Raw genomic sequence first — 25716 nt, forward strand, 5'->3', positions numbered from 1 at the left:
AACCTGGGACCTTCTGCATGCCAAGCAGATGCTCTACCACTGAGCCACGGCCCCATGTTTAACCCCCAGGCTGTAGAAAGGAACCCACTGAGTTGCAAGGCTTTGACATCACAGTCACCTGATAGGAAGCGGCAGAGTGAGGATTATGACCTCACCAGTGTGAAGGCCAGGGCTGTGGGTGACAGACAGCCAGGGACACAAATGTGAGCCAAGCTCCAGGAGGTGAGCTACAATGAGAAACAAGCCAACGTTTGGTGTCTCTTTGGTGTAGAGGGAGCATGCCTCAGTCACATTGCTCCACTCAGCAAGTGTGTAAACACTGGGGAAAAGTGCTGGCTGTGAATGTACACTAGCAGCAGAAAAATGGCAGCCCATCTGTGGGTTCTGGCCCATGGGTTGAAGACCACTGCCCTAGAGAATTTGATGTGGGAATCACAAAGGCAATGAATCTGGGGGATATTGAATTTGTCCCCACCAAGTTCAAAATCTTTTCTTGTGTACTGGAAGAAAGCATCACAGAGAAGAGGGAAGCAATACAGTGCACAATCAATAAAAAAACTGAACACATGCAAAACTGGTGGGGCAACCCACCGTTCAGTTTTTGCATCCATGAATGTGTGTTTTAAGGACAAATTTAGGAATAATGTTTGATTTTTCAAATACTTAGACAAGTTGTTACAAAACAGTAGAGCTTACTAATTACTAATAAGCACTTACATTTCTTCTGAAAATAATCTACAATAGCATCTACCACAGATTAACCTCTGAGTTGCACCCAAGCCAGACATCATATGCACTGCTAGTCACGCCAGCTGCTTATTGCTACAGATGTATGCAAAGTTCAGCTCATACAGCCACACTATTGGGGATCTGATCTGGAGAAAGGTAATAGTAGGGGAGCTTTTTGTTCCTGTTCCGTTCAGTGATCGAGCTGGCGATTTCATCAAGATTCTTCTGGAAATTCCTCATGGCCTCTTTCACTGGCTTCTCTATGAAGTGCTCATCTGGATACATCCCTAGAAACAGCTATTTGTAGAAGGAAACACAAAAAGATAGTTGTTGGGAAAGGTCTAAAAGAAATAGTGCAGATTGCCAGTTCTCTAAACGCAACGTCTTGCTAAATTCCCCACTTCCTTCTTCGGGGCTGAATGTGCTGATATTTCACATTTATATAAAACCCTCAGAATTCCCAGTAAAACAGGTTATATTAGCAGCATTCAGGCTTTCAGATGGTTGAACGGGACTCCTGCAAATTCATTAGGCTAGATTGCTTTTAAAGGAGTTTTTTAGGTGCTAGTGTACGATTTGCGCTTTTCAATTTTTCTTGCAAAAGCTTTATCAAAGATTTATGTGTTATTATGAGATATTCTAATTCCCTTAAAGAATAATAGTGGAATCCCTCTTTTCTCTGCTTTGGATAAGTCTCTTGAGGTAGTACAGATGGAGAACTGAGTGCCCACTGAAGTTTAATTAACTGAGTGCAGTTAATGCTGTCTGGAGATGATCTTTAAAGGGAGTGTTAACATGTCCCAGCCCTGACCTGTATGGCCCAGGCTAGCCTGATCTCATCAGATGTCAGAAGTTAAGCAGGGTCACTCCTGGTTAGTACTTAGATGGAAGACCACCAAGAAAGTCCAGTGTTCTTACACAGATGCAGGCAAAGGTCAAGGTCGCTAGATACTGCATGCTGATATGCAGAGTTCGGAAATTACAGCTGTAACTTTTTAATTCTAATTTATTTATTTCAATAATGGTCATACTCTTTTTTTGATAATGTTCTTAAGGTTTGTTTTCAGATTTGTCTTGACCTTCTTTGTAAGGCCAACGATATTCATTCTTGTATTTTTATAATGCTGGTCAAATGACCGTAATAAATCGAATTGAATTGAACTGAAGCAGGCAAAAGGCAAATCACGTCTGTTCATCTCCTGCCTTGAAAAACCCTGTGGGGTTGCCTTAAGTCAGCTGTGACTTGACAGCCCTTTCCACCAACAATACGTCCCAACTTTTTGACTTTTTACTGAAAGACTGGAAGCAGAACACTTATGGATTTCCAGAAAGGGAAATGGGGTGAGGCAGATATAAGCACGCAAATATATCAGAACAGAGGAAAGCCTCACTCACTTCATTCTCTTGAAACTGACTCAAGGCCCAAACAGCACCAAGATGCCAACAAGAGCGTCCCCGGTCTGGTAAACTCTCCACAATGTACTCAATGGTGACGCTCCCTTTTTCCGTAGGTGGTGGGCACCGCATTGTTGGAGGAGAATTGGGAATCCACGAACACCAGTCATACTAAGCCATAGAAAAGCAAGGGCACAGTAAGGTACACAGTGATGTGCAGGCTACGCTCAAATAAGATGCTTAAAAGCACAACAGATACTATAGACACAGCTTTACATGAAGCTAAATAACTCAATTAGTAGATTATCTTCTTCGCAATTACTGTTTTTGTGACAAAAGTCATAAACAGTGAGAAACAGTAAATATCTGATGTGTACACTTGACACTAGAGCTTCCAGGAAGTAAATATCTGAAATCATTTTGCAGAAACGACTAATTTCTAACTATCATAACCACAATCATAGCTGTATCCCAGCTCTCATCTTCCCACAACATTTAGGCTATGTGTCAGAGATAAGATGATTTCCTGTAACTTTTTCATATGCAACTTCCACTACCCCCCCCCACCCCCACACACCTTTCTTCTTTCTTCTCCAGCGACTTTTATTTCCTCAGCATTTCCAAAGTGTTCATTTTATGGAAAATGTTAAGTGCCCCAACCAGGATGGCCGGGTTGGCCTGATATCAGAGCTCGGAAGCTAAGTAGGGTTGGCCCTAGTTAGTATTTGGAGGGGAGATGACCAAGGAATTCCAGGATCGCTACAAAGAGGAAGGCAAACAACCTCTGTTAAGTCTCTTGGCCTGAAAACCCTACAGGGTCGCCATAAGTTTAGGGCAACATGACGGCACTTTACACACACAACATATAATGCCTATTCATCTCAAATATATCGCAACACCATACCACACTATGCCATCTTAGCTCCTGTGGCTGCTTTCTTTATCAGTAGGCCTCTGTAGAGAGAACTTTCCTTTTCTTTCTCCCTTGATTCATAAATCTTGAGGAGCAGAATTCTAAATCTATTGTTTAAGGGATATAAGGACTGAGATAAATTTTACAATTGCCAATGTAACCTTAGGATCCTTAGGGTATTAGCTCAGACACAGAGTTACTAGTCCGATCTGTTAGAAGAGGAATAATAACTCTTGATCTTAGATCCTCATAAAACTGAAATTCTAGGACCACATGTGCTTAGAGAATCAATAGAACTGGAAGAACTGATTTCTTTAGGATGTGAACTGGGCCATCCTAGTTCAGTGACCACCTCTGCAGGTGGCCCAAGGACTCAGTCCCCTACCTACAATGTGGAGACAATACTGTTTGTGTAAAGTGCCGTCAAGTCGCAGCCGACTTATGGCGACCCTTTTTTGGGGGGTTTCAAGGCAAGAGACTAACAGAGGGGGTTTGCCAGTGCCTTCCTCTGCACAGCAACCCTGGCATTCCTTGGTGGTCACCCATCCAAATACTAACCAGGGCTGACCCTGCTTAGCTTCTGAGATCTGACGAGATCAGGCTAGCCTGGGCCATCCAGGTCAGGGGTGGAGACAATACTACTGACCTAATGTTGATCTAACCCCATCATGCCAGAGGTTCCTATGTAGCAGCCAATCACACAGTGAGTTGCATTAGAAGTTATGAGGAAGAGAAACTGCAAATGTGGGGATGCTGCTTTTGGTAGCAGCATTGAGTCACCCTAACATCTAGCTCCATCCTCTGTCTCTCAGCTCTCAACTTCAAGGAGATTTAAGGTCATGGCTTACTCTTTCCTTATTTCCCTGGTTGCATTCTCAGCTCCATGGAAGCTAATCTAATATGAGATGACTTTGCTTCCTTTGACTCATTCTTCTGTGATCCTGGAATACTTTCTTTTCTGTACTCCTGATGCCAACTCACTTTCTCTTCACGGTCCCTGGAACAGGGCTGATCAATCATAGAATCATAAAACCAAATACCTGGAAGAGACCTCCAGGATCATCTAGTCCAACTGCCTGCACAATGCAGGAAATTCACAACTACCTCCCCCTCACACCCCCAGTGATCCCTGCTTCATGCCCAGAAGACAAAACAACCTCCGGGATCTCTGGCAAAACTGGCCTGGAGGAAAATTGCTTCCTGACCCCAAAGTGGTGATCGGCATTTCCCTGGATATGTCAGAAACGGCCACGAGAGCCAAGCACTGACGCAACCCTTCCTGCCCTCCCTCTCATGATCTGCCTAAGTTCATCCAGTGTGAAACTCTCTAAGTTCATAAGTACAGAATTGCATCCAAGTAAACCTCACCTGGCCAAAATTCACAGCTGCGTGTTGTGCCGACGTTGTGAATATCACTACAGTGAGATATTCCGACAACTTCTCTCGTGTCTTGATTGTCTTAGGAAATCCTGAAATTCAGGAGACATTTTGAAAATCAGCAAAAGCCCTTGGCTGCTTCCAGAGCTTTATGAAACAGACCGGCCTTTCCTTTTGACTGTCTCAAAACGCAAGAAGCAAGTCAACAGGATCATGAATTTTCTTGACTTTGAGGGTGAACTGACTGTTGGAAGCCAAACCTTCCTTAGATGCAACAATTGCAGGTACCTACGGGGTTATCAAACATAAAGGAAGAGCTTTCTCCATGCTGAGAAAGGTGGACAGCAGCCCGTCCCAAAAGAACATAAGAAAGGCCCTGCTGGATCAGACCAAGGCCCATCAAGTCCAGCAGTCTGTTCACACAGTGGCCAACCAGGTGCCTCTAGGAAGCCACAAACAAGAAGAGTGCAGCAGCACCATCCTGCCTGTGTTCCACCGCACCCAAAATAATAGGCATGCTCCTCTGATACTAGAGAGAATAGGTATGCAGCATGACCAGCATCCATTCTAATGGCCATGAATACCCCTTTCCTCAATGAATATGTCCACTCCCCTCTTAAAGCCCTCCAAGCTGGCAGCCATCACCACAAAGAACAAAGCACATTACACCAGGCTTCCTGCATTCTGCCTCTACATAAACTGCATTGCCTGCGCTGATATCACTTTTCTTCCCTTTGCCAGGGACGCAGAACAAGAACATAAGAAAAGCCATGCTGGATCAGAGGAAGGCCCATCGAGTCCAGCGGTCTGTCCACACAGTGGCCAACCAGGTGCCTCTAGGAAGCCCCCAAACAAGACGACTGCAGCAGCATTATCCTGCCTGTGTTCCAATAGGCATGCTCCTCTGATACTAGAGAGAATAGGTATGCACCATGACTACTATCCATTTTTACTAGTAGCCATGAATAGCCTTCTCCCCCATGAACATGTCCACTCCCCTCTTAAAGCCCTCCAAGTTGGCAGCCATCACCACATCCTGGGGAATGGAGTTCCACAATTTAACAAGGAGAGCCCACACCTCAGCTGGGAGAGAAAATGGACCAACTTTTATTCAGTTATTTATTTACATTGATCAAAGCGGATCTGCCTACAGGCCAAACCCCATTCCAAACCCATTTGCAGTGTGGGTGTTTGGTGGGGTGCAGAAGAGTCAGGCCTCCTCGTTTGCTCATCCCTGAATTTACAGGCGAGGCCAACCCGCCTCCGAGTCATGAGTTGTCACATACGCTTGTTTCAGGCTCCTCCTTGCCAAGCCTCTGTGATGCTTGAGGGAGGCGTGCCCCTTCCTACCCCCCTATCTGCATGGTCTATGGGTCAAGGATAATGGTACCACTCAAGGGCTTCCTGTCCCAGGTCCATGAAGGCACCAAGGCTCCAGACCAGGTCTGAGGTTTAACCCTTCACTGTTCAAATAATGCCCCACGGCAGTGGTTGGCAAACCGCGGCTCGGGAGCCGCATGCGGCTCTTTGGCCCCTTGAGTACGGCTCTGCCACAAATGACCTTCCGAGGAGGAACTTTGCTTGTCTCGCTGTGAAGGAGTTGGGCGCCGGGCAAGTTGTCCTCCCCTCTCCCACCCATCCTCTTCTCCCCCCCGCTCCGTTGCCCTGCTCCCACCGAACAGACCAACCCGCGGCGGCGTCCAGCTCCCTTGCGGGCTCTCTCCCGCCCCTGGGGGGACGTTCACTTCCCTGCCGCCCTTGCGCTTCCTTCCCTGCCCCTGCCCGTGGGGATGCTTCGCAGCGCCCCTCATGGGGCAGCTGTTGAGGAGGAGGCTGCACTGCAGGGGGGCCCTGGCCAGCTCCCCTCTGGAGCAGGCGAGAGCCTTCCGAGGGCCTCCCCCCACCGCTCGCCCCGAGCGAGGAGCAAGAATGGGCGCTGCTTAGGCACGCTTCTGAGCCCAGAGCTGTGGCCTATGGATGGCGCGTTGTCCAGAGGAGGGCGGCTCTCCAAGGAGCCTTCCGGAGGCACGGGGGGGGGGGGCTCTAACACCTCTTCCCTGCTATGGCTGGCTGAAGGGGGGGGGAAATCATCATAACCATAACAAGGGGGGGAGGCGGGGAGAAGGCAGAGGGAGTGAGAGAGAGGGGAGGGGGAGTAGCGGCAGCAACTGTGGCATGAGGAGGCGAGCTGGCCCGAGGGGCAACATGAGGTCAGTGGTGGGCTTTTTGTCCCAGAGGGGCTTGCAGGGAGACCCTCTGCTCACCCAGGATTTCCAGAGGAGACGCCTGCGGGGCTGCAGGAACCTCTACAAGAAGGACCTCCTGGGCCACTTCGGCTGTGTCAATGCCATTGAATTCTCCAACAATGGAGGCCAGTGGCTGGTCTCAGGTAAAACCAACCTCCCTCCTTCTTTCCCACCTCCTTTTTATTTCCCTGCTCCGTATCCCACCCTCCACCCCCGCCCCCGTCTTTGAGCTTGGTGAACCCGAATCGGCAGGGGGCGGCATTAATAGTTGACAGGTTGGGGGGCTGTTTTGTCCCCACCCCAAATCCTGTTTCATTACCGTCTTCTTTGGGGGGGGGAGTGGAAGTTCTATCATCCTCGTCAGAAAAAACACTGCTTTACTCCAGAGGGCTTAGTTAGTTAGTTTAATTAAGACTTAAAACTTTAATTAAAGTTTATTAAGTTAATAAACAGTGTACCTACCTATATAGTTTAAGAAATTTGGCTCTCAAAAGAAATCTCAATCGTTGTACTGTTAATATTTGGCTCTGTTGACTAATGAGTTTGCCGACCACTGCCCCAGGGTGATCACCTAAGCTGTACTGCGTACGATTCATACAACTTGACCTGCACTGCTACTGCCACAGAAGAAAAAGATTTGGTTTGTATAGTCCAATTTTCTCTACCTTTTAAGGAGAATCAAACCGACTTACAATCTCCTTCCCTTCCTTTCCCCACAACAGACACCTTGTGAGGTAGGTGAGGCTGAGAGAGCTCAAAGAGAACTGTGACTAGCCCAAGGTCACCCAGCTGACTTCATGTATAGGAGTGGGGAAACCAACCCGGTTCACCAGATTAGAGACCGCCGCTCTTAACCACTGCAACACGCTGGCTCTCACAAGGGGGGGAACAATCCCTACCCTGGCTGATATCCCTTTTCTTCCCTTTTTCTGTACTTTCAGATACATGTTGTACACGTGTGCTGGGGGCTTGCAAAGATGCAATGTGATGAAACAACGTATCAAACAACGTTATCAAAGAAATCAGTGCAGATATATCCAAATTGAAATATCAATACAAATATCAGGCCCTTTCCCCACCACTGTGCCTCTGCTGGCTGGCTGCACTTGCAGAACCAGATGTTATTGTTATCCTGAAGAGTCAGATTCCATGTTCTCATGACCTGATGGGGAGGAAACAAAGTCATGAAATTTCAGTGATGCCTCCGTCATTAATTGGAGAGCTGTGACCTATGGCGTATCTAGGCAAATGCTACCACTACTGTACCTTGCACTGCCTGCAACCCTATTAATAAACTTCCTATTTTGGGTTCAAAGGAGGAAGGGAACCTCAGAATTTCCAGTCCATTCACATGCATAGCAGACAGAGAATCTGGCTCCAACAGGGCCGTCTCACCCGATGCCTTGTTGCCTCTCATGCCGTAGACGTAAACATCCTTCACGTAGGCCTGGAGCTCCAAATCCTCACATACCGTCTCATCACTGTCATAATAGATGGTGACAACATCTGTCACAAAGCTGCAGAAACAGCAAGAAAACAGATACACTCTCAGCAATCCTTGAAGTTGCCTTCAGGGCTCACACAGATATACGATCTTTTTTTTAAAAAAACCATCTCTAGGGCAAGGTCAGCCAAATTTTTACAATGCCAAGGAAAAAAACTACCACAGGCCAAAAAAACCAAGACACAGTATGGCAGTACTCATTATCCCCACTACTTTAAAGACAAAATTAAAATACTGTGGCCATTTATGCATGGCTGTTTCCTCGCGGTCACCCTGCTGACTACTTCAGGGCTTTGCTTTGATTATGCTTGCATTTTCTGACCATCAGAGGTCACCTTGGTCTCCCCGTGTGTTTTCCGCACATTTTCTGGATGCTGGCTAAACACAAATCCATACAACACGGGCAAAACACAGGGAAAAACACACAAGGAGAGTGAGGCGACCTCTGATGGTCGGAAAATGCAAGCATAATCAAAGCAAAGCCCTAAAGTAGTTGACGGGGTGACTGCGAGGAAACAGCCGTGCATAAATGGCCGGTGAGTGATGTCTTGTGGCTTCCTGCTATGATGCTCAATGACTCCAGGAATGGTTCCTCCCTCCCACAAATATAGCTTGGGGTTTCTTAATGTGGGCTATTGAGGTCAGCCCAGAACAATGCCTGCACTGATCATGTGGCACAGAAATACGAGTACCTCTGCAAAACTCAACAGCACGCTGGGCTAATCTCTGATAAATGTAATATCAACAAATTCAAACAAATTACTGAAAACATAACAATCACAATAACAAACCAGCATTAAATGCCCTGAATGGGCAAAGAAGACAGCATCTTCCTAAATGGTGGACTCTATTCCCTGTTGCTTATTGTGGATTTTGGACACATTTAGGGCGAAAATGCATGGTCGCTTTAGCCTCCTTTATTCCCTGTTTCAGCCAGGATTCAGCCAGGATCGAATGCACGTTCAGCAAAAACGCATGCGTTCAATCCTGGCTGAATCCTGGTTGAAACAGGTAATAAAGGAGGCTAAAGCGACCATGCGTTTTCGCCCTTAGACATATCTGCCCATTCAGGGCATTAGAATCAGAATGGGCCAGAAAGTGTGCTTGAACACCCTGTGTAGCTGCCCTTGCTCCTCCCCAGGACTAGAAGCCAATAAAAAAGCATGCACATGTGCATAAATCATAGGCCATGGAATTCTGCCTTTTTGTCACATTTTCAAAATCTGATTACCTTTGCAAAGTTTTGTTAAACTTTTTAAACCTGTTTCTGAATAGAACTCTCCCTTGAATACTCCGTCCTACAGCCAAACAAGGCAAATGGAGTGGGTAGTGTGAAAAGAGTCCTTAATGTTTACCTAGTGAGATGGGATGTTAGGAGGGAATGCCACAAGAGCACCTGAGGGACATTAGGGACTCAACTCTTGTTGCTTCCTGCTTCCAGCGTGGTTTAGTGGTTAAGAGCGATGGTTCAGAGTGGCGGACTCTGATCTGGAGAACCGGGTTTGATTCCCCACTCCTCCACCTGAGCAGCAGATGCTAATCTGGTGAACTGGATTTGTTTCCCCACTCCTGCACACGAAGCCAGCTGAGTGACCTTGGGCCAGTCACAGCTCTCTCCGACCCACCTACCTCACAGGGGTGTCTGTTGTGGGGAGGGGAAGGGAATGTGATTGTAAGCCAGTGTGAGTCTTCCTTAAGTGGTAGAGAAAGTCAGCATATAAAAACCAACTCTTCTTCTCCTTCTTCCAGAGGCTCAGTATACTGTAACAGAATTTATTTCAGATGACTCCCTACCTCCTGATTGCCTCCCAGACTTTGATACCATCATCGCGATAGAAGTAGTATGGGATTTCCTCAGTGCTGTCCATGTGTCTTGTTTTGATTTCTTCCGGGAAGCAGAGGGAGCTGTAGGTGAGGTGCTTCATTGCTCCCTGGACCATCTGTACGTGCCCGCCTCCTCCCGTGGCATTTGCCTTTGACATGCAAAACAACAAGCAAAGACAGTTACAAAAGCAATGAAAATTCATTGCCACAGAGTAGTCTCTTAGTCCAAATGGCAGATGTAACTTGGATTTTTTTTTTTTTGAGTGACTTAAGACTTGGATTGTAAACCTTTATCGGTAAGACCATTTTAGTCCATGTATCTTGTTTTATCTGGCCAAGGGCCGCAAATAAACTATCTATCTATCTATCTATCTATCTATCTATCTATCTATCTATCTATCTATCTATCTATCTATCTAGTTACAAACACAGTTTAGCCTGGAGAGGAGATGATTGAGAAGTGATATGATAACTGTCGTCATGTACTCGAAGGGCTGTCGTGCAGAGCAAAGCTTCTTAAACTGTGGGTCGCGACCCCATATGGGGTTGCGTAACTGAACGTGGGGGTAGCGAAAAATTTGCTTTTGGCTTTAATAAATGGTAAAATTATATGTATACCAAAGAATTATTTTAAAATAAATTTATGATTTATTATCAGTAAATGTTTGATTTGTATACCTATTTTATATACCTATATACCCGGGGTTGCGTAAAAATTTCTCAGGCGAAAAGGGGTCGTGAGTGGAAAAAGTTTAAGAAGCCCTGATATACAGGATGGTGCCGAGTTGTTTTCTGTTGCCCCAGAAGGTGGGTCCAGAACCAATGGGTTGAAATTAAATCAAAAGAGTTTCTAGCTAAACATCAGGAAGAAGTTTCTGACAGTTAGAGGGGTTTCTCAGTGGAATATACTTCCCCGAGAGATGGTGGGCTCCCCGTCCGTGGAGGTTTTTAAGCACAGGCTAGATGGCCATCTGTCAGCAATGTTGATTCTGTCAACTAGGCAGATCATTAGCGGGAGGGCAGAAAGGTTTGCATCAATGTTTGGCTCTCATGGCCCTTTCTTGCATGCCCAGGGTTGTGTTGATTGCCATTTTGGGGTCAGGAAGCAATTTCCCTCCAGGCCAGATTGGCCAGGGATCCTGGAGGGTTTTTTTTGCCATTTCCTGGGCAGGGCGTAGGGGTCACTTGGGGTATGGGGGGGAGGTACTTGTGAATTTCCTGCATTGTGCAGGGGGTTGGACTAGATGACCCTGATGGTTCCTTCCAACTATATGATCCTATAGAGGGTTCTCCTATGTGAAAGACCCTCACTTAAGCCAGGGATTTGGAGGAACATTCTTCTTGCCCCTTCCAGCCCTAAGGAGGTGGTTTAAGGACACAGATCAAAAGTAAAACTGGCTCACCTTGTCAAATAGACCATATTCACAGATAAGTTGCTCCCGGGCTTTCGTGTTGATGGCAATTGTAAACCGCACATGGGGTACAAGGAGCTGTAAACCAAAAGAAGCCCTGGATGAAATATTCCTTACAACTTTACCAAAGTCACAAGATTTATTCCCAAGGTGATTATTGCACACAGCAAACCTCACTACCTGAAGTAAAGGTTCCTACCTGTATGAACTGCATAAAATACCCACAAGGGCAATGAAGACAAATGTATTCATTTTCAACTGCGAAAATGGATTTTCAAAAAGCTTTTGACAAAGTTCCTATAAAGTTTCCTAAAGTAATCCTGTCGGTCCTGTTATAAGAGGACAGAGGTGGCAAACCCTAAACCTTGATCAACCTACATTTTAATGCGCCATTTCTAATGTACATAAAATAAATAAAGAACGGGCAAGCTCCTCTGCAGAGTGAGGAAGACGGAAGGTGCACCAAGAATCGCTTTGTTTCCCTCTCTGGTGATGACAGCAGAAACTTTGGTGCCCTATCCTTGAACAGCCCCTCCACCCCACACACACAGTGGTCATCTTGGGGCAAAGTAAAACTCATTCCTAAATCCTTCCCCTAACTGGGATGAAAAGAGGACTCAAAATGGCTGCTGATTGGAGGGATTTGCAGATCGAGTCACTTATTTTGCAATCATTTTCCTTTTAAAAAGCCCATTTTTTCAAACATAATTTTTGCCGGGATATTTTAGCTGTGTGCTAAAATATAATGATGTTATTTTCATTTAATATTAACTGCATCCTCTAAAATAAGAATTGGGGGCATACCCTCAGCCAGTTGGCGGAAGTAAAAAGGGGTCCTTTCCCCAGGCTTTAGGCTTCCTGACTCCCAGACAACCCAGAACCCGAACAAGAGAGAGGAAGAGAACATTTCTTTATTGCTTTAAAGACACCAGACAGAGCTCACCAGACCCTGCTGCCCGCTACCCAGGTAGAATTAGTCTGAGATGCTGAAGGAAGAAATTGTGTTCGTCTCTAAGGTGCCACTGGACTCCTATTTTACTTTGCTGCTACAGACTAACAAGGCTACCCATCTGGGATTTCCATCTGGTGCCACTGGACTCCTGTTTTGTTCTCGTTTCAGAGCTTCCCATGGCTCAGTGAGTGGTTGAGAGGTTTGCATATAGAACAGAGGTTTCACAAGAGAAGAGTTCAAGTCCCACTTGGATGCCAAGCAATTCTATGCAGATAAGGAAAATGAGTGCATGTGTGAAGGAGAGAAAAGGGAGCCACGTTGACAAGGAAGAAAACATAGGACAACATTCAAAGGAGGCACTACTTTTATTTTATTAGATTTATATCCTGCCCTTTCCTGGCTACAATCAGGCTCAAGGCGGCTAACAACCAAAATAAACAATCAATTTAAAAATGCATACTATAAAACTTAAAAACCTTATTCACTTTTTACTTATTAACTGTGAGCTGGCCTGTCATTCACTAAGCAGGATTGATACAATGACCAGCAAGTGATGTGGGTTCAGTTATCTGGTCGTCTCAGGGTGGGGTAGGCTTGACACTTGAGAAGACTCCACTTTTTGTTTAAAGGTGCCAAAGACAACACAGAGGGGTGGTTTTTTCCTGCATCCATTCAGACCAACTCTGTCTGGTTAGTGGGCAGCAGGGGTCTGGTGAGCTCTATCTGGTGTCTTCAAAACGAACAAACAAACAAACACAAACAAAATACAGATTTCTGATACAGATTTTTAAATGAACCAAGGACTAACCCCCATCCCTTCCAAAAAGAGGTCATATACTTATAGGGTTGCCAGGTCCCTCTTCACTACCAGTGGGAAGTTTTTGGGGCGGAGCCTGAGGAGGGCAGGGTTTGGGGAGAGGAGGGACTTCAATGCCACAGAGTCCAATTGCCAAAGCGGTCATTTTCTCCTGGTGAACTGATCTCTATAGGCTGGAGATCAGTTGTAATAGCAGGAGATCTCCAGCCACCACCTGGAGGCTAACCAAGTAACAGCAGTATCTATCGGCTATGAAAAATACAGAAAACTATAACATGAAGCTTTGTTGTCAATTGAATACTGTTCAAAAGTACATTAAAATACAATCATATAATACAATGTGCAGTTCTTACACCATTACACAATGTTCTCTCATGTTCCAATGAACATGTGAACTTGCTACTGTACAGTCTGGTTTGAACCCTGTGTTGAACCTATCGAAACAGGAAGAATACCGGATCCCTGTCCTGTGATGGGTTCATCTGAACCAATTATTGTCCACTTCTGAAGTCCTGCACTTCGCTACACAGCTCCAGGGAGATTGGGATTGATTGTTCCTTTCCGTCTCAAGGAGTTCTGGGCATGGACTTGGACTTTAATTCTCTCTACTTTATATTGAGAATATGACAGTTCTGTTCATGTAATGGTGTAAGAACTGCACATTGTATTATATGATTGTATTTTAATGTACTTTTGAACAGCATTCAATTGGCAAAAAAGCTACACTGTCCACGTTATAGTTTTCTGTATTTTTCATAGCCAATAGTGCTGTTACTTGGTTTGACTTCCCTTTACAGCTGGCTAATTTGTTTGTTGTGTGCTACCACCTGGAGGCTGGCAACCCTATATACTTAGAAGGAAGGAATGCTTTGACATCTGATGCAGTCCTTGTCACGTGGAAAGTCAGTTCCATGTCAGACTTTCAGAAGCACATCATTTGGAAAAAGAAGAGGTCTACACTGAACCCACTCAACTGCTTCAACTTGCCCATTGAGGCAGAAGCAGTTAAGGGGCTGGCTTGGCTTGACTGCAGCAGCAACGGCTAGTGGGGTGAGGGTTGGACTGAGTACATAATGTTTCTTTAATCTCCTGCAGGCTTTCTTAAATTTTTGTCCATGCTATAGGACCTAAATATAGTGAGAATGAAAGGAATAATGGGAAGGTGCAGAAAAGAGCAACCAAAATGATCAGGGGACTAGAGCAACTGCCCTATGAGGAGCGGTTAAAACGCTTAGGGCTGTTTAGCTTGGAAAGAAGGCAGTTTAGGGGAGACATGATAGAGGTTCATAACATTATGCGTGGTATGGAGAGAGTGGACAGGGAGAAGCTTTCCTGCCTCTCTCATAATACTAGAATGCAGGGTCATCTGCTGAAGCTGGAGGGTGAGAGATTCAAAACAGATAAAAGGAAGAATTTCTTCACACAATGCATAGTTAAATTGTGGAACCTGCCCCAGTATGTGGTGATGGCTGCCAACTAGGAAGGCTTTAAGAGGGGAGTGGACATGTTCATGGAGGAGAGGGGTATTCATGGCTACTAGTCAAAATGGCTACTAGTCATGATGCATACCTATTCTCTCCAGGATCAGAGGAGCATGCCTATTATATTAGGTGCTTTGGAACACAGGCAGGATAATGCTGCTGCAGTTGTCTTATTTGTAGGCTTCCTAGAGGTACTTGGTTGGCCATTGTGTGAATAGACTGCTGGACATGATGGACCTTGGTCTGATCCAGCATGGCCTTTCTTATGTTCTTATGCTAAGTATTTGGGGTGAGTATTTGGTACTCCTGGAAACATACATGCTAACAATAGCCTACCTTGAAAAGAGGATGGACAGCTGGTAGTTGACGGAACATGGCCACAGCAAACACTTCTGAAACTAAATGAGTCCGAAGGAGATGGGTAACAGTTTGATGCATGTGGAAATCCGAAGACCGGGCCCAGATCTTGGCTAATAACCAGTCATACTTAGCATCAGATGGAAGGAAAATGGGATTGTCGGGCCCAGGAGTTTGACTGATCTGCAGTGTAACAACACAGTTAAAGTTTCTAGAGTGATGACATAAACTATTATGTTAATGAAGAGCAAACAGTTTTACCTGTATAGCAATAGGGACAATCTTCTTCTTCAAGTTCTTATATAATAAACAGATGGGAGCGGCTAAGTATTGTACTGTGCAAGGGTCTGTTTTATTGACTTCGATGCCATCCAGAAGTTCAAAATCCACTATGAAAATATTCCCTTGCTGCAGAAATGGTTAAAAACAACATTTTAGTTCAGCTGTGCTTAAATTATTCTCCCTTCTGTTAAAATAACGCTGCTGATTTATTTTGTATATTTCTTCAGTTGTTTTATTGATTCAGATTTATTATTAATACAGCATAAGCCGGTAAAACACATGTGTCATTTATACAAAAGGTAAAAAATTATAGCAGTCCAACCAAAAACATTCCTAATTAAAATTTCCAAATAATTTATAATAGACTAAAATTGACCAAATTATGATTTTATCTAATTGCAATTGCCCAACATTAGGGGTCGAACTTTATATGCTATTGCACAAAATTTGGCTACCTGTTTTGCCATCTGGGCATTCCCTTCCCAGAGGAGACTCTTAATTCTCCCTTCATCTGAGCTGACTGTGATTTGACTGAGCAGGGAATGATTAGCTTATAACGATCTTCCTTGTAGAAGGAGCACCTGAGCGAAACATGCTTACAGACTCCAATTCCCCCGACTTACAAGGGCACACCCATTCTGTTATTGGAAGCTTTTAAAATCTGCCTTGTAAAATCGCTGAAGGTAAGGCGGAGCATCTTGCTAGTGTAAAAGCTCTCCTTTGTTCAACTCTATGAATGATAGATATTCTGCTGGCGCTTGAATATATCTATTTCTGACAGGAGCCAAAAAATCTGGAGAATCTGTAAGCTCCTTCTGATGTTCCATATCAAGAAGCCTTTGTCTAATTGTGTGCCTTGCTTGATCTCTATTTAGTTCCAAGAGGGAGTGGGGGGAGAAGCCAAGTCCTCGTTGTTTTATAGTTCTGCCCTTCCTTTAAGTCACGGGGGGTTGTCGCCATTTTATCCTTATAGTAACCCTGTTAAGTAAATGAGGCTGAGAAAGAGTGATGAGACTAAGATCAGAGTTCCCCAACATTCTGTCCATTATACTAAACGACGCTAGCGTTACACGTTCCACTCAGGAAAATGGAAATTAAAACCCCTTTTAATTGCAAATGGAAGAACTGGAATCTGCCAAGAGAAGCTCAAAATTAGAAAGAGCCAAATAAAAAGAATGGCACAAATTATCACCCTATAAGCTTTGGTCTAAGGATTTTAACATTTCTGCAGAATTTGGATTTTTGTTTAATTTGTTTTTGTCTAAGATTGGGATGAAAGGTTGGGACTCGGGTATGCCACTTTTTCTGGAGTTGGCAGAAATGGAGACGTGCTTCAGCATATGTCCACAATTAAGTGACGGGAGTGTCTGTGACAAATCACTATTTAACATTTGCATGTGTGTTTTTGAAGAATCCAGTTAGAGTTGTCTTTCCTTTAATATGCACTATTAAAATCTAGAGGCCCAAGACTGCCACTGAGGCCTGTCTATGGACCGTAGCTCAGAAATCAGGAAGATGAGCTAAGGTTTGGCCTAGGTCTCAGTTCTTCCTCATAGTAGCTTTAACTAAGGAAATCAAACACACTGGCGCAATAAGTCTCCCTTTCTCATTGCCTCTTGGATCTTAATGCAAGTCTTTGTTGGAAATTGGAGATCAGTGGTTAATAAACCCATAGGCATTACTAAGTAGAAGCAGCCAGTCGTTTTTAATATGTTTTGGATGCGGTGAGTCTAAACTGGCCATATGGCAGGCTTTATTTCAGTCCATTTACACTGGAAGCTGAAAAACAGACGACTACAAGGAACATTATTTTATTTATATTCCCCCTTCCTTCAAAAAATGAAACTCAGGGAAGCTTTAGAAAATAAAGCCAAAGACTCCAAAATACAAAAGAAAAATAAAATCCAGAGCCAAATAGAACTCCCAAACTACATTCAAACCAATACACCCAACAGCGCAACTCAACAGGCTGCTGGAAAGGTGCACAGTGGATATCCTACTCCATAAGGAATGGCAACATTGATTGACCTGACAGAATTGAGGGGCAACCCCTGATGTCATCCATTTTTCTATCTGTTTTGTTTGTATGATAGGTAGATAAGATAGATTGCCTACATCTGGATGTCATGACAAACTAGAGCTTGGTTCACCCTTAAGACTTATGAGATGCATTACGTTGAACGACTGCCCAAGGTCACCAAGAAGTCTTTATGGCCAAATTCTGATATGCAGGTGATACCACATAACTGGCAGAAAACAGCACAGATTTGAAATGACTACTGATGAAAGTTAAAGTACTAGGGAAGGATTACAGCTGAACATCAAGACGACAAAAGTAACGACTACTTAGGAATTACACAAGTTTAAGTTTGACGGCGAAGAAATTGCAGTTGTTAAAGATTTTCTATTCCTTGGCTCATTTATCAACCAAAAGGAAGACTGCAGCCAAAAAATCAGAAGGAGATTGAGACTTGGAAGGGCAGCCATGAAAGAACTAGAGAAGATTCTTAAGTGTAAGGAGGTGCCAGTAGAGACCAAGATCAAGATAATTCATACTATGGTATTCCCCATTACTATGTATAGATATGAAAAGTTGAACAATGGAGAAAACTGACAGGAAGACAACCGATTCATTTGCAGTGTGGTGTTGGAGTTGTATGGACCACTCAAAAAGACAAATAAGAGGGTTCTAGATCAAATCAAGTCTGAACACGCCCTAGAAGCTAAAACGACTAAACCGAAGCCATCATGCTTTGGTCACATCATAAAGAAGACAAGAGTAAATGGAAATGACGATAATGCTAGGAAAAGTTGAAGGCTGTAGGAAAAGAGGAAGACACAACAGGAGATGGATTGACTTTATAAAGGAAGTCATGGCTTTCAGTTTGAAAAGACCTGAGTAAGGTTGTTAATGACAGGACATTTTGTACCTTTATTTCTTCTTCCAGAGACAGATTTCTCTCCAAACTGCATTCTACCATTTCTGTGGTCACTGGAAACTTTTTTGGTAGTTCTGTGCACTTTCGGATCAATACAGGATTGCAGCCGTTCAAGAACTGGTATCCAAACATGAAATCTTCTTGCCAGTGCTGCATCACATACTCTAAAGGAAAAAATGAACAGGAAGGCCGAAGGCTTTTTTTAGGCAGGGCTACCAGCAAAAAAATATTAACTGTTCTGCATTAAACTATTCAATTGAATGAAGTCTTCTGTTCTCTTTTAGCATAACTGAATCTTTCACAATTTGGAAGGGGTCCCATAGGTTGACTTCTCCACACTTCTAAATAATCTGCACTTAAAAGACTCCCAACAAATGTTTTCCAACTTGCACAGCCTACATTCTGCAGTTGCTAGAATGCAAACAATGCTGAGAACCAAATAACAAAGAGATATTCATGGAAGGCAACGGCATGCTCAGCTGCTTTTCTTTCTGCAGCTCATAGATGGATAATAGTGGGAATAATGTGGAGAAGGAAGTAGGAGAATTCTGGCAGTGCCCCCCAATTCAGCTACCCACACATCCCTTCTTTGGATCTCACCCCAAATCATCAAGCAAACTGCATTCATAATATCAAATGAACGAGATATTTTATGGCAAAATGCTCACTTATCGGCACCTCCATTCTGTCATGGAGGATATGGAATTTCTACCTAGTTGGCCCAAGTCCCAAGTTACTGGAAGACTCCACCTCCTGTCCAGGAGTAGAGATGTGTAAGATCATCAGCCTTGTTTATAAGGAAATAAAGCACTTTGGAAAGCCTCGTCTATCTCTCCCTAGTTAAAAATACATGGTGTTAAAAGTGGCCCAATCTTGACACAGGGTAGTGAGTGCAGACTGAGGTCTAGTGCATGCAAACAGTTAGAACAGGGACCGTACTGAGGCGACCGAACAAGATTTAGCAAGTTTTTACTCTGTAAATGTGTGTAGGATTGCAGTGTTAGTGTTGCTTGTGGCTTTAAGATCAACATTGAGAAACTCTCAAAGAATACATTTCTCAAGAAATTGGAGAAAGACTGCTTCCCCTGTAAATGGGAATCACTACAACTTGGTGGACAGCAAATTACAGCACAACTGTTGCAACTCCTTAAGTGCAACCACGGTCAAAGGACTGAAAAGTCTATACATGAGCTGAAGTACTGGTCTAAACTAATTCTTTCATGGCTTAGGAGGGTGACTTCAGTGAAAATTATTGTGGTCCTTTCATTCCTTTATCCATTCCAGACTTTCCCAATAATAGCCTCTGAACAGTTATTTAGAATTTATATGGGACAAACAGAAGCTAAAACATTATGGAGAAAACCACTAAATAGGGGGGTGTTGATGAGAAAGTATCTATGGATGTATGTTACATGACACGAACACATGAAGTTGCCTTATACTGAATCAGACATTGGTCCATCAGTCCGTATTGTCTACTCAGACCGGCAGCGGCTCTCCAGGGTCTCAGGCCAAGGTCTTTCACATCACCTACCTGCCTAGTCCTTTTAACTGGAGATGCTGGGGATTGAACCTGGGACCTTCTGAATACCAAGCAGATGCTCTACCACTGAACCACAGACCCTCCCCATATAAAGATACCACATTGTGATGAAGAAGTGACCTGGAAAGAATCAAACTATCAATGCTATATTAACTATCAATTAACTATCAATGCTATATTAAAATTAGCTCTCACTGTCCTCTCATAGTTCTCACAGGCATTTTTAGATGACACGACGTTTTTGATCTCCACAGCGGTATTTGTGGGTACTTGGTTTTCTGCCCCCTTGCAAAAGAGACTGGGTGTTAAACAAAAATGATGTCTACACTCCTGTCACCATCCCCGGTCAAGAGAAGTACATAAAAGCCAGAAATCTGTATAGGTTTAGTCAAGCTAGTTAGGGTACTTTAGGGTCATCGTAAATCCTGAACCTTTTAGAGCCAGCGTGGTGTAGTGGTTAAGAGCAGTGGTTTGGAGCGGTGGATTCTGATCTGGAGAACCAGGTTTGATTCCCCACTCCTCCACATGAGTGGCGGGGGCTAATCTAGTGAACTGGATTTGTTTCCCCACTCTTCCACATGAAGCCAGCTGGGTGATCTTGGGCTAGTCACAGCTCACTTAGAGCTCTCTCAGTCCCACCTACCTCACAGGGTGTCTGAAGTGGGGAAGGGAAGGGAAGGTGATTGTAAGCTGGTTTGATTCTCCCTTAGATGGAAGAGAAAGTCAGCACATAAAAACCAACTTTTCTTCTAATTAGTAAGGATGGGTTTCTAGATTTAGAATAAATTACAGAACATAAGCTTTAAACTAGAATGGGAAGGCAGGGTGATAAAGTAGAACATTGTAAATTCATTTCCTCTGCACAGAACCATTTGTTTCTAATTTTTTTTTGCTGATTCAATGACTTTATTGGCAATGTATGTATGTTCACTGTGTAACTCATTTTTATTTTCTTTCTATTTTTAATTTTTTCTTTTTATTGTGTTTTAATAAACTGTTTAATTCCGTTCAGATAATCTATGGAGCCTGAGGGTCCCTTTCTACTCCAGTGTAAATATTGCAAACCTTTCTTCAGATACTAATACCAAGTTGCACCAAAAACAAAACATCACCAAAAAAAAAGACTGTCAGTCTTTTTCAAAAAGGGCACATTTTTAATGAAAGTTACTACGAAAGTTGTACAAGACCTAGTTTATTTTTAACTACATAAATTGTACTTTCCCACAGTTACACTTCCTTGAATTACGCCTCTTTCACAACAGTTCTAACTACTCTTGTATGTTTCTATGGGGTCTTGAACTCTGGTTATTAAGTATAAGTACGTTACAAAGGTTAAGAGAACACTACTTGCATCTCTACATAGTTTATGAATTACTGACACCACAATATCTAGAATCAAACAAACTTAATTAAGATCTTATTTCTTTGTCAGTATTGTTTACAGAATTTCTCTTTTAATTATTTCATCTACTACTATAGGCTCTTCCCCACCACACACCTGATCTGGGCCTAGATCAGGGGTGGGGAACCTTTTTTCTGCCAAGGGCCATTTGGATATTTATAATATCATTCGTGGGCCATACAAGATTATCAACTTAAAAATTAGCCTGCTATATTGTTGGGTGGTCCTAGCGGCTCCATAGCTAACGACTTTTCTTCAAGGGGGGGAAAAGGTTCCTTTTCTCGGCAAAACAAACTCACACCGTCTTGAATAGAGGCTATTCCTGTCTGTGGGAGGGGGCAGATAACCAGTCTTAGATCCTTCTGAGCTAGAGATCTGCCAGGACCCACGAAGGGCCAGACCACATGATTTTGCGGGCCTTATACGGCCCCCGGGCCTGACGTTCCCCACCCCTGGCCTAGATGGACTGAACCCTCTTCATCACAGTGGCTACTGATCGCCCTATAAGCTAGGGTTGCCAACTCTGGGTTTGGAAATCCTTGGAGATTTGAGGGTGGAGACTGGGAGGGTGGGCTTTAGGGAGGGGAGGGACCTCAGTAGGGTATAATGCCACACAGTCCATCTTCCAAAGCAGCCATTTTCTCCAGGAGAAGTGAACTAAATGTTATAAATAAATCACAAATAAATAAGCCAACAGTGTAGTCTGGAGACCAGTTGTATCTCCAGCCTCCAACCTGGAGGCTGGCAACCTTACTGTAAGGGAGAGCCAAGAGAGGCAGGCAGCCAAGGGACAAAGACACCATCAGACCTGTCCCTAGTTTAGCCCAGACCAATCCTCTTCTACTTCTCGCCTCACTAGGTTCTCCATGTGTGAGAAGGGATGTATGTGTGTTTTGCTCCAATACTTTGATTCTGGGTGGGTTTTTAAAGGCTGTTTAGGGTTTAGCTTTTTAAAAATACTAAACAAGGTAACATTTTAAACAGTTTTTTTTACCAGTTCTCCTCTCTTCCTACCCACATCTCCTTGTGTGTATAAAGTGCCGTCAAGTTGCTGCCAACTTATGGCAACCCCTTATGGGGTTTTCAAGGCAAGAGACGAACAGAGGTGGTTTGCCAGTGCCTTCCTCTGCACAGCAACCCTGGTATTCCTTGATGGTCTCCCATCCAAATACAAACTCAGGCTGACCCTGCTTAGCTTCCGAGATCTGACAAGATCGGGCCATATCATGCTGCCTTTCCTCCCACCCACATCTCCTCACAGACCCATTTCATGGCTTTAATTTTTAAACTGGAAAAAAAATCTTTTTTATGCATGTTATTACATATTGCAGGGGTCCCCAACCTTTTTAAACTTGTGTGCACCTTTGGAATTCTGCACAGTGTGGAGGGTACAGCTACAAACGGCTGCCACAAAATGGCTGCTATAGGAGGTGGAGCCTGGCAGAAAATGGCTGCCACCACTTACCTTCAGTCACACAGTGAATATCTTTGTGCTGTCGTGACAGGTGCTGTCAAAGCTACATTTTTAAAAATCTGCATAGGTAATCAAAAGACTTACTGGGCAAAATTGCCACCTGGCCCCACCTGCTTTCTAAAAGAACTTGATGGGCGCCAGGAAAGATGCCAGCAGGTGCCATGGCACCCACGGGCCCAATGGTGAGGAACCCTGACGTACTGAATATTGTGAACTGCTTTGGGAACTCCAGTCAAAAAGCAGTGTACATGTCCAGTAAATGAACACTTTACCTCCAATGCCACAAAAACTTAAAACAAGCCATAATGTTTTACCTTCCAATTCCTGATTCAAGAACAAAATCTCATGTTGAAACTAGAATTTGCACTACATCTTTTACCAAACACAAATTAGCACTCCAGTTGATTAATTAAAAAAGATTTACCAAAAAACAAAAACAAAAAAAACCCAGCCAGTAGAAACACAAAAGTCCAATTTTACCAATTGCATATGTTCAGATTATGGCTGAATTTACTTGACCTATGCTTTAAACTGTTTCCTCATAAAAAACGAATATAAGTAAACTCACCAGAAATTGTATTGCTAATTCTGACAAAGATCTTCTCAAAATCTGCAAAGTCACTCCAGGAGGACTGGAACATGTGCATAAAGCGGTTCACATACAGATTTTCCATCCTAAAGAAAAGAAATATTAAGGGATTACTAGCCGCTATCACCCCTTTTTGTGTGTGTCCCCCCACCAAAACCAACATTTTTCACTTTCCCAATTTTCTTTTTGATCTGAAATGAAATTCTCAGTGATGATGTAAGGACATGAGATTGAAGGGTATCTGAATACATTTTATGAGAGATATTTCGGAGCAAAATCCATATGGCACCAGTTTCTGAAATTTGTTCTGCCACACCTACATTTATCTAGAGAAGAGCCCAGACCCATTTCCATGAAGGAAATAAAATTATCATAGAACTTGCAGATTTTCATCAAACAATCAAGCCTTCCAGGTAATAGGTCTTTCAAGGGAACTTACCTGGAAACCAGTGAGTGAGTGAGTGAGTGAGTGAGTGAGTGAGTGAGTGAGTGAGTGAGTGACAGTCAGACTATGTCAGGGTGAGTCCTTCACCAATGAGGAAACCATTAATTGATTATTCAAGTTTTGTTACTTCTGTACTTGGTAACTTCATGAACACTTATTGGCGTGCTCTGAGAAGGCTATTTGATAGAGCTTTCCCTGCTCCTCCCAGTCCAAGTGACAATTTAAATGGAGCTGATCCTGCCCTACCAAATGTAGAGCTGGTAATGGAGAGAGGGGGGCTTATATCCAGTAGCAGGCTATAAAGGAATACTACATGAAAAGCCAGTTTATAAATGGATTAATAAGGAAGCTACACAGCCTCCTTGTTACAATATCATTTTTTAAATTTTTTAAAAGTTTTATTGTTAGAAAGTACAAAAAACAACAACACAAGAATATCAGAAATTAAGGAAAAAAACACTTCATAGATACAAAGTCCGAAATAAAAAAACAATCACAAAAATTACCGTATTTTTCGCTCCATAAGACGCACTTTTTTTCCTCCTCAAAAGTGAGGGGAAATGTCTGTGAGTCTTATGGAGAGAATGTGCGTCTTATGGACCCTAGCCCGGTCCATCCGGGACTCCCAGAGCCGGGCGGAGGGACCCCCTCCCCTCCCGCCAGCCGGCTGGGCGTGCCGGAACGACGCGAACCGGCGTTCCCCGCCCCGACAGCCAGTTGGGAGGCGGGCGGGGCGCACAGAGCTGGGCGCGTAGGGATGGTGTGCTGGGAGGCGGGCGGGGCGCACAGAGCTGGGCACGTCGGGAGGGCGCGAGCCGGCGTTCCCCGCCCCGACGGCCAGCTGGGAGGCGGGCGGGCCCGCACAGAGCCCACTGGGCGCATCAGGACAGCGCGAGCCGGCGTTCCCCGATCCGACGGCCAGCTGGGGGGGGCGTCTTATGGTCAGGTGCTTCTTATGGAACAAAAAATACGGTACAGACCAAAGAAAAAGACCATTCTTGAACTTCATTTGCAAACCCCAATGGGAGCAACAATACATTCCACTAATTCTCTGCTCTAATGAGCAGAGAATTAGTGGAATGTATTGTTGCTCCCATTGGGGACATAAAATATTGGTTTACCTAATTAAATTACTTATATTACAGTCAGAGGTTTTTCTGAAATAAAGTAACAAATTACCCCACACCTTATTAAATTCTTCCCCCACCTTATATCCTTGAATTACTCTGGTATTAAAAGTAATTTTTTCCAAAATCATGAACATTTTTATTTTCTGTCACCAGCCGTCCAACGTAATATTTTATGCCATTTTCCAATTTGCGGAGCTTACCAACCTCGCTGCTATAATAAAAAAACTTACTAATGTTTTCTGTGTACAATTCCTGTTTTCGTTCAAAAATAGATTCAGGAGAACTATCTGCACTGAAGGTTCTATTTTTTCTTTGGTAATCACCTCAATCTCCTTAAAAAAATCCTTCCAAAATTTTAGTATAACTGGACAGTCCCACCACATGTGAATAAATGTACCAATTTCCCCACATCCTCTTCAGCAATGCTTATCTACAACCTTATTTATAAGAAGTAATTTTTGTGGGGTCAAGTACCATTTCTGCAATACTTTTATACCATGTTCCTGAATTTTCATGGATATCGATTTGAATGGGGGTCTTTTAAAGATTTCCTTCCACTCCTCCTCATTCAAATTCATTTTAACTCCCCTTCCCATATCCTATTTAATGATGTTGCAGTTTTATATTCCTGATCAATTAATATCTTGGATATTCTTGAAATCAATTTCCTTTCCTTTACAATATCATTTTAGACAAACCAATGGACTATATTGTGAACAAAGTATGGAAGCAGAAATGGGAGTTCCCTTAATGCAGCCTGAGGTTAATTCTAAGCCCCAGAGTGACTCTTTCACAATGTCAGCAGACATCCAGGAACAACTTGCCACAGTAGTGGCTGATCAGCAATAATGGGCTAAAAGCCTATGAGAAGGGAGAACTGTCCTAGTTCAACGAGGACCTGTTGT

At 43.7% G+C, this 25716-nt stretch overlaps 1 protein-coding gene across 1 annotated transcript in view; it reads right to left on the minus strand.

Moving 5' to 3' along the window:
* Positions 1-807: 807 nt before the first annotated feature.
* Positions 808-25716, minus strand: part of ALOX5 (arachidonate 5-lipoxygenase) — a 44113-nt gene continuing 19204 nt past the window's right edge. Inside the window, exons 5-14 of the mRNA XM_056862905.1 lie at positions 23216-23322; positions 18220-18392; positions 15269-15415; positions 14987-15190; positions 11392-11478; positions 9959-10137; positions 8056-8177; positions 4406-4506; positions 2125-2295; positions 808-1026 (exon numbers count right to left, since the gene is read on the minus strand). Of these exons, the coding sequence (XP_056718883.1) occupies positions 847-1026; positions 2125-2295; positions 4406-4506; positions 8056-8177; positions 9959-10137; positions 11392-11478; positions 14987-15190; positions 15269-15415; positions 18220-18392; positions 23216-23322 (1471 nt within the window). The 3' untranslated portion in view covers positions 808-846. The remainder of the gene's footprint in view (positions 1027-2124; positions 2296-4405; positions 4507-8055; positions 8178-9958; positions 10138-11391; positions 11479-14986; positions 15191-15268; positions 15416-18219; positions 18393-23215; positions 23323-25716) is intronic.

This window comes from Euleptes europaea, chromosome 17 (genome assembly GCF_029931775.1).
Source record: "Euleptes europaea isolate rEulEur1 chromosome 17, rEulEur1.hap1, whole genome shotgun sequence".
Taxonomy (NCBI): Eukaryota; Metazoa; Chordata; class Lepidosauria; order Squamata; family Sphaerodactylidae; genus Euleptes; species Euleptes europaea.